The sequence below is a fragment of the Lytechinus variegatus genome, chromosome 5, assembly GCF_018143015.1.
Source record: "Lytechinus variegatus isolate NC3 chromosome 5, Lvar_3.0, whole genome shotgun sequence".
In the NCBI taxonomy this organism is placed as follows: Eukaryota; Metazoa; Echinodermata; class Echinoidea; order Temnopleuroida; family Toxopneustidae; genus Lytechinus; species Lytechinus variegatus.
In genome coordinates this window covers 3,181,081-3,197,498 of record NC_054744.1, presented here as the reverse complement: position 1 = coordinate 3,197,498, position 16,418 = coordinate 3,181,081, and the positions used below count along the sequence as shown (strand labels likewise).

General features: G+C 36.0%; 1 protein-coding gene across 1 annotated transcript; it reads left to right on the top strand.

Annotated features, from left to right (window-relative positions):
* The first annotated feature begins 756 nt into the window (after positions 1 to 756).
* LOC121415072 (transmembrane 6 superfamily member 1-like) lies at positions 757 to 16,011 on the top strand. Its single transcript, XM_041608155.1, has 8 exons — positions 757 to 1,119; positions 4,881 to 4,978; positions 6,898 to 7,001; positions 9,491 to 9,695; positions 10,303 to 10,404; positions 11,609 to 11,701; positions 13,935 to 14,054; positions 15,751 to 16,011. Exons 1-8 carry the CDS (start codon positions 918 to 920, stop codon positions 15,976 to 15,978), a joined length of 1,152 nt encoding a protein of 383 aa, XP_041464089.1. The 5' UTR covers positions 757 to 917; the 3' UTR covers positions 15,979 to 16,011.
* The last annotated feature ends 407 nt before the right edge of the window (positions 16,012 to 16,418 follow it).

Genomic DNA, 16,418 nt, shown 5'->3' with positions numbered 1-16,418 from the left:
CAAGAGTTATCAGATTACCTGAAAAATCTTCCATCATTTTTTTTTCTTTTTTAAATGAGGCTCATATTGCCTAAAAGCAACTATTATGTACCTTTTGCTACCCAATGGTAACATACATGAAATCCTTGATTTTTATTGGCTGTTGAGCTTTGCAACCATGGTAGTTGCCATTGGATGGAAATTTTACTATATAAAATATTAATTTTTATACAATTTGAGTTTATTCTCTGACTTTCTTGCCAATTAAGTGAGAACTCTTGGTGGATCATTATACATCTATTTTATGCTCATCCGTTGTCTTATAATAGCTTGTAGTTCGACTTTATGTATGTATGCTTTGAGGGATGTTCATATTCTATTTAGAGAGAATATTCAAAGAGAAATGATGAGGGAGAGAGATTCAGAATGCCCAAAAGAGAGACAAAGAAAGTGAGAAACATCAAGAGAGAGAAAAAGAAGGAGGGGGAGAGAAAGAAAGAGAAATACACAGGACAAATTTCCAATGAAATCGAAAGAAAGAATGATAGAGTAAGGTGAGGAAGAGGGGCTTGATTGACTAGACTAAACCTTGAACCTTGCTCACATTATTGGACCAATATAGTTTACAAATAAAATAAAAAAAATTTACACAAGTTGCATGAGAAAAGTGCATGCAGTGAGTGACTTTCACAGAGATACGATCTTACGTATACGTATACGTAAGCTCCCGAAGGGAGCGGTGACTTTTTTAAAAGGCGCCCTCACAAGGCCTGATAATTGTATTGTGTCTGTTAGTGGGCGACTGTTTCAGGACAACAGTGATCCACCGTTGAATTACACTACAAACTCCAACTTTTGAGCCTGAGATTCTATCTCTGAGCTCAACAAAGTGAAGTTTCTTATTCAGTGAAAATCAGCGAATCTTATCTGACCGAAAAATGGCGATGGCAACAGGTGTGTTCTTTCTATCGCTGACGGCAATTCCCGTCACTTACCTGGCTAACGCTCTGCTGGAGGGCCGGGGAGAGGGCGAAGTGCTTACCGTGGGTTACGGCGTGTTGGCAACCATCGCCCTGATGAGCTACGTGATTGTGCGACTTTCCAAGGGCTCACAGAAAGTGTCAGATCCTTTCTTTTATGGTAATGAGATTTTTTATCATATCCTAATGAATCAGTGAAGAATAGGAGCTTAACATGTAAATTCTCTATAAGAGCAAATAATGAAAAAAGTTTTTCTTTACTTTAGTTTTGCCTGAGGCTGAGGCTCTGAGTCTGTGGTAAATTTCTAAATGAAATGGAATCTATTCTGAATCTATTCTTAGAATTATTAATGAAAAATGTCAATGAATAATTCTAGTGTTAACATATTTTTTCATAAAAAAGATTATTGATTGCATGCTCATTTCAGTTTAATTTATTGTCATTTGTAACTATAAACGTAATATATAGACAGCTGGCAGCTGTCTGTTTCAATTCAAGGAGTTTTTAAACATATTTTAATTTAATTTCTCCTCGGACACAAATGGCTCGCAACTGTACAGCCGCCATTAGGGGGTTAACAATGCAAAATCCCCCTGACGGGGCTCATCAATATTTTTTCTTCATTACATAAAAATATATGAAAAGAACTGGACCAAATCCGTTAAAACTTTTGGCCTGAAATGCACCAAAAAAGGAAAAAATGAAATTAATAGGACAAAAAACAGTGACTTACGTCGGCTGTCGCGCAACTCCCACTTTCATGGTTTATTACATAATCATATGGCCATTGAGTCCCTGTACAGAACAAGTTAGAACTTTGATTGTGGGCATCAACGTCAAGAAGATTGAAATGGTACTACGAAGGTGTGCACGCTACGTGACTGGTGATTTTAACCAAACATCCAGCATAACGGCCATGCGTAACCTAAAATGACCATTGTTACTCACCAGACTCATTCACAGCCGCCTGGCAGTCCTCCCTCAGGGAGCTGTCAACAGCAACTAGCAATGGCAACTAGGGGACACAGATCTTCATTTAGGATACCCCATTGCAGCAGTCAGGCCTGTGTCTTCCTTCTTCCCAAGAACCTGCTAGGACTGGAACAAGGATCCAGCACATTACCCCTTGATGCCTTCAAGGCCCTCTTGAGTGGGATGCAGAAGTAAAATCCACAAACAACAATGTTTTTACTTACACATATTCGCACCTGCACTACAAGAACAAGAGCTTAATTCATTATGAAATAAGAGTATGTGAAAAGTTTCACATATACACACAACAAGTGCGTTCATCTTCGTCACCTTGAAGCAGTACTTACTATGGAAGAAGAAGTAACACAAGACGAGAGTCATGACGTGTTGATGCTTTATGTCCCAGCGGTCGAACTAGCGTCGACTTTCTTTCGTCACATCAACATGATAAAAAAATGCTCCAGTGACAGATTTTGAAGTTTGTTACAATTTATCAGCACTATTTTTTTCAATATCAAAAGGTTGCACAAGAAATACACAAATTGAAATTTAGGCTTACAATACATAGCAGTTTAAATTAATCAATAGAGCTCAGGTAAATGAATATAGAACCTAGGCCTTTACTAGCAAATTAGCAATCAAATATTCAAATGTGGAATGACAGATTTTAGTTGTCATTGGTCATAAGACTTTCATACAGATCTGAGATTATAGAGGTTTGACTTTATATCTATTGCTAAATTATATAAACCTCTCAAAAAAGCTCTGTAACTCAAGTTTGAATGATATATGAATATCTTAGTGTGCCATCATCATATATGGTATCATTTGAAAGCATGAATATTCGTCTTTACAATAATATGTTAAATTTGTAATGCTAATGTTATCAAGGAATGCACAGACTTGATGAATAAGCAGCAATGTAATTAAATGTTGCAAATTTGTTGTTGCTAATACTGAATTTCCAATTGTTTCGAGGATGGACTGAGTTTGAATGATATACTGATGCGTGAAAGTACACACATGGTGTATTATTATGGTAACGGAGTGAATGTGATTTGAATAATGTTGAACCTTGTCATTTAAGTTTTAAAAGTTTTAAGATGTTGAATCTACAATAGTTGGGAATGTTCGTTTCATTGTTGATGAACATAAAGCTTTCACTTTAAGTAAACACAAAATCATGCAAACAGTCAATACGCATCCCTACAACAATACAAACCACGCCTTTCAACCTAAAGGACACACTAATGAAGACATCCAAACATTCACTGGCACCTGCATCCTGGGCAGGATTCTAAAGAAATGGTGACTGGTTAGAAAACAATGCATTTTGCAACATTTCATTTATGTCTGACTTTTCCCTTTATTCAGGGTTATTGCGCATTTCATGATTACATGATCACAACGAATAGCAAATCATTGTAAAGAGGAAAAATAAAACTTTCAATGACGTCAGTATCACTACTAAATACTTCAGTAACAAAAATATATCAATTGCTGAAGTGGTTTACGGTACACCATGTGGAGTGTTATAGAAACAGTGGATAGTAGAAGAGAAGAAGTGGATAGGCGAGAAAGTGGAGATTTGAGAGTAGATTATTCTTTCTTGAAAATAGTCCTGAAAAGGACTGTAAACCAGAAGGAATGTTGAGTGAGAACAGCTCGAGTAGTAGAGCTGATGAGGAGATGCTGGCTTGAGTCGGCAAGTAGAGATGATGAGTAGTAGAGAGACTCGACGTTTCGGACAGGTTGACTGTCCGTCTTCAGGAGTGTCTGGCCGTATAGCAAGTAAAAAAACAAGCCATTTAAATTTTTTGTACCAGCTACATATAGTGGGGTTTGAGTTTGAATAAAAATTGAATAAAACGGCTGTTTTCGACTCGCCGTACAGCAAATGTGACCGGGGTATAAGATGTGAAGTTTGCTATTGGGTTTGAGCACTACTCTGTACCTGGCGCATGTGGGCAGGCTGTAGTACTTTAAGGTGAAGTTCACACCCTGATGATAAGTTGGTAAATTAAAAACATTAAAAAATGGAGAGAAATATTGGTGAATGTTTAAACGAAAGTCACCTAAGAATACAGACAGAGTTATGAATTTTTAAAGTAAAATGATTTTGTGATACCAAATATATTTCACAAACTAGTCTCATATTGCCCCGAGTCGAAGATGAGGGCAATATGGGTCTAGTGAGGGAAATATTTTTGGTATCTCCTGAAAGTAACGCCAGTCAATATTATTATTATTACCTGTTACCTCTTTCTGGTACATTAAATTAACATATTGATAGATTATATAACTAAATTGTTGGACTTACCTTGGTCAAGCCTCTAGTGTCGATTCTGCACTTTACCATTATGACGTACTTACAAGCGCTCGGATCCAGCGTTGTCTTTATTATGACGTATATTGTTAGTGCGCGGATCCTTATGAAGCGTATCTCTTTATACGCATCCACAAATGCGCTGGGGATTGATGAGCTCGGAATACGGATATTATGGACCGCTAATTATTGTACGTAGGTGCAGTAGGAAAATTACTCTTTTCGGGGAGGAGGGGTGTACGAATATTATGGTCACTCGTCATTCAGCTGATCGCTGACCGAGCCATTGTGACGTAGTTTATGTTGAGTTAATCAGTTAGACAGACAAAATACGTGTTTATATCATGTCTCCAAAATGCCTCATTCAGGTAATAATACATGTAGATATTATTACATGGTATGGGAGAACTGCTTGCTCGTGACATCACATACAACAAATTATGTTTAAAATTGATATTTCTCTTATTTTTGGTGGATATTTATCAAACCTTCACCAACATTTTTCTTCTTTTTTCTTTTATTATTTCTTCATCAAATTATTGCCAAGATGCTCCTCATCAATATAAGCCCTAATATTACATGTACTTACATTATTCACTTTGTTTGGCTTTTGTTATTGCAGTGTTTGCAGTATTTGCTTTCACAAGCGTGGTGGACATTGTTCTAGCGATGGAGTTGGATGGTATAATTGATAACTTCATGGCATCATACCTCAAAGAGGTGAGTTAATCATTGAGAAGTTAACTCTTTAGTTAATCATTTAGGTATTTACTTTGTGGTCAAAAACTGTGATGGGATCAAAGTAGAAAAAAGGCAAGCTCTTCTATTCTACTTCCTTACTGTAATGTGGAACTGAGAAATACCTTGTGCCACCAGAACATACAAACTGATTTGCTTTCATCTACAGTAAATTGTTGATACAAACAATATAATATTTTCAAGAATAAGATCATGTGCACAGAAAGTGATGAGATACATGTACATCAAATATTCAGACTGAATTTTTATTATGACTCAGTGGCTTTTGGAGTTTAGGATTTTGAAAGATTAATATTGCAATGGTATTTTTATTTTCTTCAGACTTTTACACTCACTGATTTTCATTTTTTCTGCTTTGATCCGACCTTTTGTTCCCTTAAAGATGAGTTTTCAATTAATGGTTAATTTTCAGCTTTCAACTTTTCCATAAAGTCAAATACAGAAAAATGAATTGGAATATTTTGCTTTCTTTGTACTGGAGAAAAAACATCACAGTCACCTGCAAAGAAAAAACATGAATTATTTTTTAGATCAAGATTTTACAGTACAGTATTCTAATTTGAAACCTTGATCAAGGAATATGGATATTGGAAAACATATGTGGCATGCAAACCCTTCACTTGAGTTAAGTGCTCAGGGGCCTGTTGCAGAAAGAGTTGCGTTTAAACGCAAGTCAAAAAAATCAATCGCAAGTCCCAAATGCGCGCTGTTGATTACCGGTAGTTGAAAAATCAAGTTGCGCATGATTTTTTAAGTTGCCACTGATTGCAACTCTTTCTGCAACAGGCCCCTGAATACACAGCGTTCTGTGACTTGTGTACTGAGGGAAATTGAAACAGCAAGTTTTGATTGCTGGTTTCTTATCAATGGTTAGATGGGGACGTACAATGTATTCAAATTCATATTTCTTTGAAGCTTTTACTGTATGCCACCTGTTTAAAAGCCATTTGACAGGACTGAACGAATAGCTAAAGGTCAATATTGTAGGCCTATTATAATGCTGTACATATCAATCAGATTTTAGCTATCCATAGATGTAATTGTAAAAGCACTTCTGTACTGCTGCCAGAGTTATTTTTCTCAAAGTTGTTTTTTGCATGGAATATTGATACATGTATCCAATGCATGCTGTAAAAACCTTACAATGTGTGGTTACTCCTTAAATGAAGCAAAAAAAAGATGCAGGTACATTGTAATATACATGTAGACTTAGAGTACATATAGGATGATTGCATCCGTGTCATTGCTAATCAATCATTTTTATGACTTTTTTTATTCTAGTAGGAAAAAAAAGAGAAAGCGCCAAGCAATATGGTAATGACACAAAATAGGATTTACATTGAATTACAGTTGAATGTCCTGTCTTTACTAAAAATGGTTTAACACAAATAGTGACTACGATTAAATACAAAGAAAAATATCCCTTGTTTTGTTGGGTTCCTAAGTTTTAAATAATTTGTTTGAATTCCAATCTATATTGCATCTTTCACATACATGTATACCGTGCAAAATATTTTCTTCTTGTGACAATCAGTTGAAAATTTCAAAATGAATTTTCTTCTGATATACAGCACTAAAACCTATACAGGATTTCAAGCCAATTGCAGGGTATTTTTTCAATTTTTAATGCTTTGTCCGTATGATTTGGCATATTAAATATACCCTAATATCTAGTAAAAAACCTTTCCTTAGAAATGTATTTTGCCATCAAATAAGCCAATACCAGTGCTCATGACTGGCATACATCTAATATCGAGAAAGTTTGCTATGTTTTCATATCATTAAAGAAGTGTGTAGACCACCCTATCAAGTTTTATAACTGTGCATGATTTGTTTTATTAATTTATCTCTATTTCTTTAAAATCTTGTATCATTTCTAGGGTGAGCCGTACCTGAATACAGCACATGGGACCCTGATCAACTACTGGGACGGATCAGGTCATTACTGCATGTATCTAATGATGGTTACTGCTATTGTATGGGGGTAAGCTTGATGGTATGATGGTTTTTCTTGATATCAAATTTGATACAGTAGTTAATCCACCATCTGTCCACTCCAGACACTACAAATAGCTACATGTAGCCTCTTTACAAAGAGATCTATAATGCCCAAAGTATTCCTCTTAGTAGATTTTCTGGCGAAATCGTGGAAATGGGGTAGAATGCAGAAAATGCCATTTTGAAAGAAAAAAGTATGTTGAAGAAATTCATTGGTACCAAAATGTGAATATCAACTACTTAAGATGTATTTTCTTCTGTAGGTCTATATGTATGCACCCAAACTTTCACATGATACTTCATTTCAAACCTTTACTGGTACCATCATTTTTGTACATGTAGAACTATGGAAATGGAGAACCGAGCAGGATTTCTCAATTTTCTTGCTCAAATTTATCAGCTCACTATGTTTTAATCCCTTTACATGAGATGGCCATTTTGTTTGATCCGAGTTCTGCCAAAGAGGAAATACCTGTCATAAACAAACAGATCAAATGTCCGTGCCCATAATACAGCATTATATTGCTACAGACCGATAATTTCAAGTAAGAAAATTTAGAAATGCTGCTCAGTAAATCGTATGTTCATAGTCCTTATTGATTGATGATATATAGGAAACCACATATTATATGAAAAAGGAAGAATAAGACACTGGTTGGTTAGCATCTAAACCGCTGAGCAATAGTTTTCTTTCATTCAAAGCTCCTGATTGAAATGAGAGAATAAAACTTATGTGGTAAAATTTATTCAAAAAAGCAGAATTGGGAGTCTGAAAAACAAAGCGGAATTTTACATTTACTTGTCGAAAGTAAACAACTTTGAGCACAAGATATCAACATTCAACAGACATCTATCTACGCAGAATTATCCGAGAGTAAATTCTGACCAAAATTAGACATTTGATTTTTTTTTTTTTGAAGTTTCCCTGCTTTTCTCCAGATTTAAAGAAAATTCTCTTGTGAGCAGGGCTTGAATTGGACTAAGGCCATCAAATACAACGACCTTTGATTTATGCCCCTTTCCTTGGACTTAGAGATTTGTTGTGCCCATTTTTTTTAATTATGGTGCAGTATAGAAATGTGCCCTGGTCCCAAAAATATTGAAAATACGAGGGCCTGTGTGAGTTTCCCACCCTTGGCCATAGTCAAATCGTGCTCCCAACCCAACTGATCTGAAGTGTCTTTATTCCGTAATAGAATTTACGTGTTGTTAACTTGTTTTCAGAAATTATTCAACATTGAGTATGCATGTTTTTTTCCTTCAAGAATAGCTACTACATGTATGCTTGTTGTTTAGACTACTTTCAGTTTTGATTTCAAAATAATTCCCAGATTTATATTTCCTGACTTCTTTCCTGATTTATATCCTTATTTGTTGTGATGAATATAGCTAGAATTAATTTGTTCTATACTGTAGGAAAATTAATTTCTTTGATACACATGAAGATTGCTACTAGCTTTCATTAGATCATTCTAAGTCTTGAAACTTATAAATCATTAGGACAATTGAACCTTGTAGCAAAGTCTCTGCAAAGACTTAGAACTGAATTTTTAAAAAGATTATTTGACTAGATTACCAAATTGCTGTTCCAGTGACCTTTGTACAGAGCTGCAAACCATGTATGTTTGCCATAATTATTACAGTGTATAATTTGGTTTACGTTCACATGGTCTGCAGATAGCTGGGTTACTTCTTAGATAGTCTAATGCCACTTGGGCTACACCCATTTGGTCTACTATCAACTTGGTCTGATTACCCCTTGAACAACTCTTCTCTTGGTCAAATACTCAACTTTCTAATTCTTTAATTCTAAAGTTTAATGCCCAATTTGTCTAGTTTCCACATTGTATACTTATTATTTGGTACTTTGTCAAATGAAAATTCATAACAGTTTATCTAACAATATGAACCAAGTTGGTGTTGGATGGAATGGGTAAAGCAAAACTGAAAATGAGACAAAGAATGGTCAATTGTCCTGGCAATTAGACTAAGTGGTAGACAACTGATTGTAGACAAACTAAGATTAGACCATGTGGGATAAGATGTAACAGGTGTAGACCACTAGACAATTTATTCATCTTTCATGGACCCCTATGAAAAACAGCATTTGCTGGTAGGGTGTTCCATCCCACGAGAGGAGGTGCGACAGCTCAGTCCATAGAGCGGGGGTTTCTGATTCCGGTGACCTGGGTTCGATTCTCACTTGGTAAACTAGTTCCCTTTGGTAAGGCATTAATCCTTTTTACCAGGTCCCTCGGAGAGGACCCTAAGATGTCTGTAGTCTGGTTGCTTGCTTACAAGCATTCATGTTTTCTTAGCAATCAGATAAAAAAAATCACCACCACCAAGTGGTAAATAGGTGAAAAATTATATGATGCATTTCATCTGCTTTCCAGAGATCATTATACTTACAACTTGGTAGTTATGTGCCATTGATTTTTTTTTCTATTTTTTCATTGTTTTGTTTTATCCTAGTCAAAGCTACAAAGAAGTTGGTCTTTACTGGGCTGGATCCATCTTGAATAGTATGGTAGTCTTCATGCCAGGCAATGTCTCTGGCAAGTATGGTTCTAACGTCAAGTCTTCCTACTTCCTCAACATCCCCTATGTGCTCTTCCCAATCCTCGTAGCACTGAAGTGTCTGAGGCAGAGACCAGAAACCAACGTTGAGAGAGCGGATGTGAGTATCGAAGGAGGGAATTGTTATAATAAATTTACAAAAGTGGGTTTTAAAACCATTGGTTGAACCCATCGTTTCCGCAGATATCCTGTATAAATTACACTTTTTTACCACGTATATTAAAAATGTCCAATACAGAAGCATGCTTTTGTCACAGTGCGCCGAATCGACGCCTGTTGCCGTGGTTATCCACGCTATTTTATTCATGAGTACACTGTTTTGCATTAATGAGTCCACTCTTCCATGTTTTTTTTTCTGATATTTTACGGGGTGAAAAAAAATTACCTGTAAATTTGAATAGAACTCTAAAGATAAATGAATCCCAAAATAGCTACATATTGTACCAGAGAGTATCTATGCATCTAGAACCACTGAGCTTCCTGGACCCTAAAGCAGACCCTTTACACCTGGGACATTGCACGTGTGACATATACTTTGCATAATTATTTTGAATGTCAAAATATATCAGGCCTTGAAGCCTTCTACCACTGGGATCCCTGAATTAAAATTGAGGCCAAGATCCTAATTGGTTGGTGTAGTCAGCTCTGAAACTAAATATTTTGTCTTGACTTTGTTTATTCTTTTTTTTTTCATTATTTAATATCAGGTTGTAGCTGCACAGAAAAAGAGTATCTGGAAGAGACCTTTGGACGTGTTCTTCGTTCTCTTTCTCTTCTTTGCCATCTTAATCTCTTTCCTTCGGATGGCCGTAAGTATTAGGACACAGTCACATTGGCTAAACCGACTCGAAACCGACCAAATCTACTATGTTATTTCCAATGACATACATTGTAGTACAGGTTGGTTTGAGTTGGTTTTGTTATTGTGACTGAAGCATCAAACCAGCCTGTCTTTAGCTTTGGTATTGGGTCAGTCAGACACCGTTCTCACTACCTTCCTAAAACTAGTTTACTGGAAACTAGTTTTACTGTAGTGAGAACGGTCAAAGCGATCTTCCAGACCGGTTTATGAAACCACCTTGTGATGTAGTTTTGAAGATCACTTTGCCTCATCAAACTGGTTTTAGCGTAGGTGAGGACACAACCGTTCTTCGGGGAGTGATCTTCTAATACATTTTGAGTGGGCTACTCCACACACTGTGTGTAGAGTAGAATGCCTACGCTGCACTTTCGAATTTTGCGCGAAACGTGTCACCCCACTGAGAGCATTTGTATAGCAACAAGATCACTTTACGTGAAAATCACTTTTGGATGATCAAATGGAAACGCTGGCAAAGCAATCTTTCAAACTGGTTTCCTGATTCGGTTTCCAGTAAACTAGTTTTATAAAGCATAAGGAGAACGTTGTCTCATGTAAACTACATGTATACTCCAGTATCATCCAACATTACAGTATCACAAAAGCACAGTAGTAATTTAATGCATTTTGGAAATTAAATATGACATTTTTGCAAGCCATTAAGATTTAGATTCGCACGCCCTCTATAGGCAATATTCTTGTTTTCAAAGGCTGAAAAAAAGTATTTAATTTAAAACAACGTTTGTGTAATTTGTTTGCCTGGTACGTCTTTATAGAATTCTATATTGAAGATGTGGCATAAGTAGACATTTTCTCTTCATGAATACACATTAAAGTATTGACTTTCTTGATAAATATAGACATTCAATAATATGATTATGTATTTTTATAAGGCAATAATGACATTGAATTTGAAATAACTATTTATTTTTGTGAACTTCGATACTCCTCTTCAAATACTCTGTAGAAGCAAGTTATAAGATATTTTTAAAGGTATGCAAATGCAAAATGTATATTGCCAATGAATTAACTCTGCTTCTCTCAGCATGTGCTTGATTTTGAAGAAAAGAGAATAAAAAAAAGCATTAGCAGTATATTTTAATAAGTTTTGAGACATGTAATGATTGATTGATTGATGATATTTAATCTTACAGGCTGCATTGAAGAGCCCAGCTTCTATTGCTGTGTACTACCTCAAAAATTTTGAACCGTACTTCCAGGATCCCGTCTTATATCCTATGATCCAAGTGAGTACAAAAATATGTGGTATATAAGGTGACACGACATTTGCTCCGGAGACAATTGCTCTGGCTTTATTTCATCTAAGATGTAGGGTTAAGGTTAGGGTTGCAATAGGGTTTTATATTTAGGTTTAGGACAGTGTATGGTGTTAAATCAAGGGATGAAGTTGGTATTCAATTAGTGTGTGGAATTTACAGCTGAGAAATTGTCGCCCGAGAAAATGTCATGGAACCAATACATAAAGCCATAAAAAGATTTGCAACTCAAGTTTGAGAGTTCATAAATTTGTCATATTTCTTGATGATTATTATGTGTGTATATGGTCCTATTAGAAAGCTTGAATATTCCTCTTTACAGCGGTGTGTCATTTGTTATACCAAGGTAGTGGCGGAAAGCAGATGACTGATAAATATGGAGCAATTTCATGTAATATTAATGTTGCAAAATTAGTTGATTTCAGTAGGGAATTCCCAATCGTTTCAAGGATGGACTGAGATTGAATGATGATGATGCACTAATGCCAGGAATCTTGTTTGAATAAGACATCAAATTTGTTTCAATTAATAAGGAACCCTGTCATTTAAAATGACTTTGAGATGTTTGATTGATTGATTGATTTTATTCGTCAAGAATATCACAGAAGATTACAATGAAATTGAAGAATACCTTGACAGGATAGCCCAAGGAAGCCGAAAGGCTTATTTCTAATGGGGTCCTAACAAGCTTGGGATGTTGGTTTCATTGTTGTACATACGCTTTCACTTCAAGCATTCACTATTACTCATGTAAACAGGGTTCTCAGCCCTTTAGGGAAATCAGAGAAAATTATTTTACTTTTTTCCAGTCAGGGAAAATCAAGGAATGTGATTTTTTTTAAATACCTCAAATCAGGGAAGAATGCCTCAAATTAGGGAATTTTGATCAGCCCAAAAGTCGAAAGCATATGGTAGTCAGTCAGACTCTCCCTGTTATATTTTGTTGCATATCAAAATAAAATCCATTTAATGACTTGATATGGTGGTACTTATTAGTTTTACATTATTGTTTTTTACTGAAAATACATGTAATTCACCTCAAAACTGGGATTGGGTTTAAATAATTATCAGGGAATTTTTTAACTTCATCAGGGAAAAATCAGGGAATTTTGTTTTCTTGAAAAGCTGGGAACCCTGGTAAGTCACCTGGGCAAACTTTAAGACATATTTGCATTTTTTTTTGTTTTTTTTTTTTTGCGTCATGATGCAAAGCTTTAATACATGATTATAAGGCTGATTACATTGATAAATCAAGTGTACAAATCAACTCTACATTCAAGTGTTATTAAAGCTTTGAGTTACATGTCCCTGTTATAGTGTAGGGTCAGAAGCCACAGAATACATGGAAATAGTTTACCTTGTTCTTGCATTAATCAAATGGCCAAAAGTACATATACTTGAAGTACATGATCACTTGTATTTAGTAATGACCGCTGAGCTTCTTTTGTGTTTGTCAAAACATGTCTTGACAATCCTTTCATGAACTTTTATTTCTGCCATGTTTAAAATGTTCTGCAATGTTTTGGCTGATGACAATATCCTATATTTTCCCCATCTCTTCATCATGCAAGTGATAAATCGTTGCTGGGCAGTATCTCAAATTTTGAGGACAGCCTAGAAAATGCTGTATTTTACAAATATAGCTATGGTGGGAGTCTGATATTGTCTGAAAGCAGTCTCCTAGTACCTGAGAAGAACTCTTTTGAGGCAAAAGAAGGTTCCTAACCTTGTTTTAACTCTAAAATCTGGCTTTTATTGAGCTGTCATCAAAATATTTATAAATAATAAATAATAATAGACAGTTCTTGTATAGCGCATAACACATTATAAATAACGTCTCTATGCGCTTCCAAAGGACTTGGATATTATTACCCTGGCTTTAGCCCCGCAGCCTTTTACAGCGCTGTGGCATTTCAAGGAATAAATTCCTGCCAGGTACCCATTCACCTCACCTGGGTTGAGTGCAGCACAATGTGGATAAATTTCTTGCTGAAGGAAACTACGCCATGGCTGGGATTTGAACCCACGACCCTCTGTTTCAAAGTCCGGAGACTAATCCACTGGGCCACAACGCTCCACGTTATCTCTTATTTATCCAGCTGTACTTTGAGATACAAGGTTTTATTCGCTCAGCCACAAAATTTGAAATATGTGAATCTAACATGTTAGTTTGTCTATTCCTTTCTATTATTTTAATTTGCAGGCATTAGTATACTGGTTCTATTTTGTACCTTACTTCGTTGCTGCAATCTATGGCTTCTTAAACCCAGGCTGTACGTGGATGTCAGACTGGGCGTTGTTGAGTGCTGGGGCATCCGCTCAGGTAATCTCAAGCATTCAAAGACCAGGAAAACCATGGAAACCAGTTGAATATATTATAAAAGAGAAAAAAAATTAAAGTTTGAGGAAGATGGAATGAATACCAAGAGAGTCATGAGTATTTGAATATTGAGACCACTATGCTATGTAGATCCTCACTTTGGCAATGCGACAACGATATGTGATGTCACACACATGCAACTTCCTCATTATATAACCCATTAAAGTATTGACTTTATTAATTAATGTTGACATTTGATAATGTGATAATGTAGTTTTATAAGGCAATAGTGATAATTGAATTTGAAATAACTATGGAAGTTTACAAAAGTAATTTCACATAAATTTTCTTTTTATCTAGTATTTGGCATAATTAGGTGAAGGTTTTATGAGAGGAAATGTAAATACAGGTTTCACAACATTATATCATGGATGAATTGTTTGTCATATCATTGGAATGATAAAAAAAGCAATGATTTTGGGTACAAGTTCAGGGTCCAAAGGGAGGCGGTGTACATGTGTGACATCACAGATCTTGCTCACATTGCATCATTCTCAACATGAAGGGCATTTAGAGTTGATATTTATATATTGTCTGGCCTTGAGGGGAACATCGAATATATTGCCATCAAAAGAATCCTATTTGTTCGAGTTTTTGGACGAGGGCAATATGGATCTTTTAAGGGCAATACATTGGATGTTCCCCGAAAGAAGAGCCAGTCAGTATTTTTATTATCATCCAAATCAGATATCCAGAGCAAAAATCCAGAAACTTGAGATATATCTTTTAAGAATAGATTTCTATTGTGTCATGTTTATATTAGGGTCTAGTCTCTGCGCTTTACCATTATGATGTAAGCGCTCGCATCCAGCACTGACTTTATTGTGACGTATATTGTTGGTGCGCTGATCATTATGAAGCGTATCTTTTTACATGCATCTTCAAATGGCCGGATGTGAAACCAGGGAAAATACAAAGGTATAATTTGCGTCGACTCTGCATGCAAAGTAAATATTATGTCATTATGCGCATAGAGACCAAGCAAAATACAAACAATATACCTATCCCTTCACGATATATTTAGAAAATCTTGGGCAATACAGTTTTGTAATGACCAGCTCAGATGTCTGATATGGGTGATAATACAATATATACATCCGACGCCCTGTATGTGGGACCGTCTTAAAATGATTTGTCTGTTTTTGCAGTGGTCTCAAATTATCATTGGTTGGACAGTTCAAGTAGGGTAATGATAGAGGTGGGATGTATAAATCTAATATACTATGATCTAATTTGATTAATAATAATAACAATTTTATATACCGCAAATTGCCTCTAAGCGGTAAGAGAAAGGAAATATGAAGTATAAAGGAAACAGAAATATAAATACTTTGCACAACAAAATGTATCAAAACCAATATTGTAATTTACAACTTTTTCTCACCAGTGCATGAATAAAGAAATACCATCAAATGGGCCAATAAACATATGATATGATCAATTTAAGATTTAAAAAGATGAGTTTTAAGACTAACTTTAAATTTATAAATTCCATTCAGAACATTTTTGTTTATGTGTTGATTTCTATGCCCCCTACATTTTTTTTTGTAGTATAAAATCCTAAATGGCTTAATGAAATGAAGTGACATAGGGTTCTCTCTCTCTCTCTCTCTCTCTCTAAACTAACCCCTACTTACAGGCCCAGTTTTCACACATCGGGTCTTCCCTTCACAGTCGCACACCATACATCTACCGAGTCCCCAGCGACGGTCTTACAGCTTTCTGGATAATCAACGTGGCTCTTATGCTGGTACCGCAGCTCATAGCGTGGAGGTGCCTTACTTGGCCTGCGTTCTTTGAGGCTAAGCCTTGCTCTTCGGAGGTCAGAGATGGGAAATCCAGCTTGGAGCAGCGGAAAGATAAATAATACAACAGAGATTACACTATTCACCCATAAACACTGAGCGATAAAAACAAACATTTCTTGTGAGTACCCCCTTGGCTTGGAACCATCTCCCACCTGAGAAAGTGAAGAGTACGCTAGAGGTGTTTAAGTCAGAGATCGAAAAGAGCCACCTACAATATGACTAGATATCATCGTGACCTCTCTCACCCGCTGCATTCATACCAGTTTAGGTCCTACAGTGTACACATCCAGATAATAACAATGGTGCAGGTTAATGTTTAGAATTGATCGGAAGCAGCTGGTTCGGTCATGCTTGAGTAACACCAGAGGGCCATTTACCATATTTGTAAGTTAGGAATGACTTTACGTGCAACTGCTGCCCTTTCCTGTTTCTTCATGATATATTTCTGTGTTGCTGACTTCGATGCATGAGTAAGTTTTGCCTAAATTTGAGCGTAACT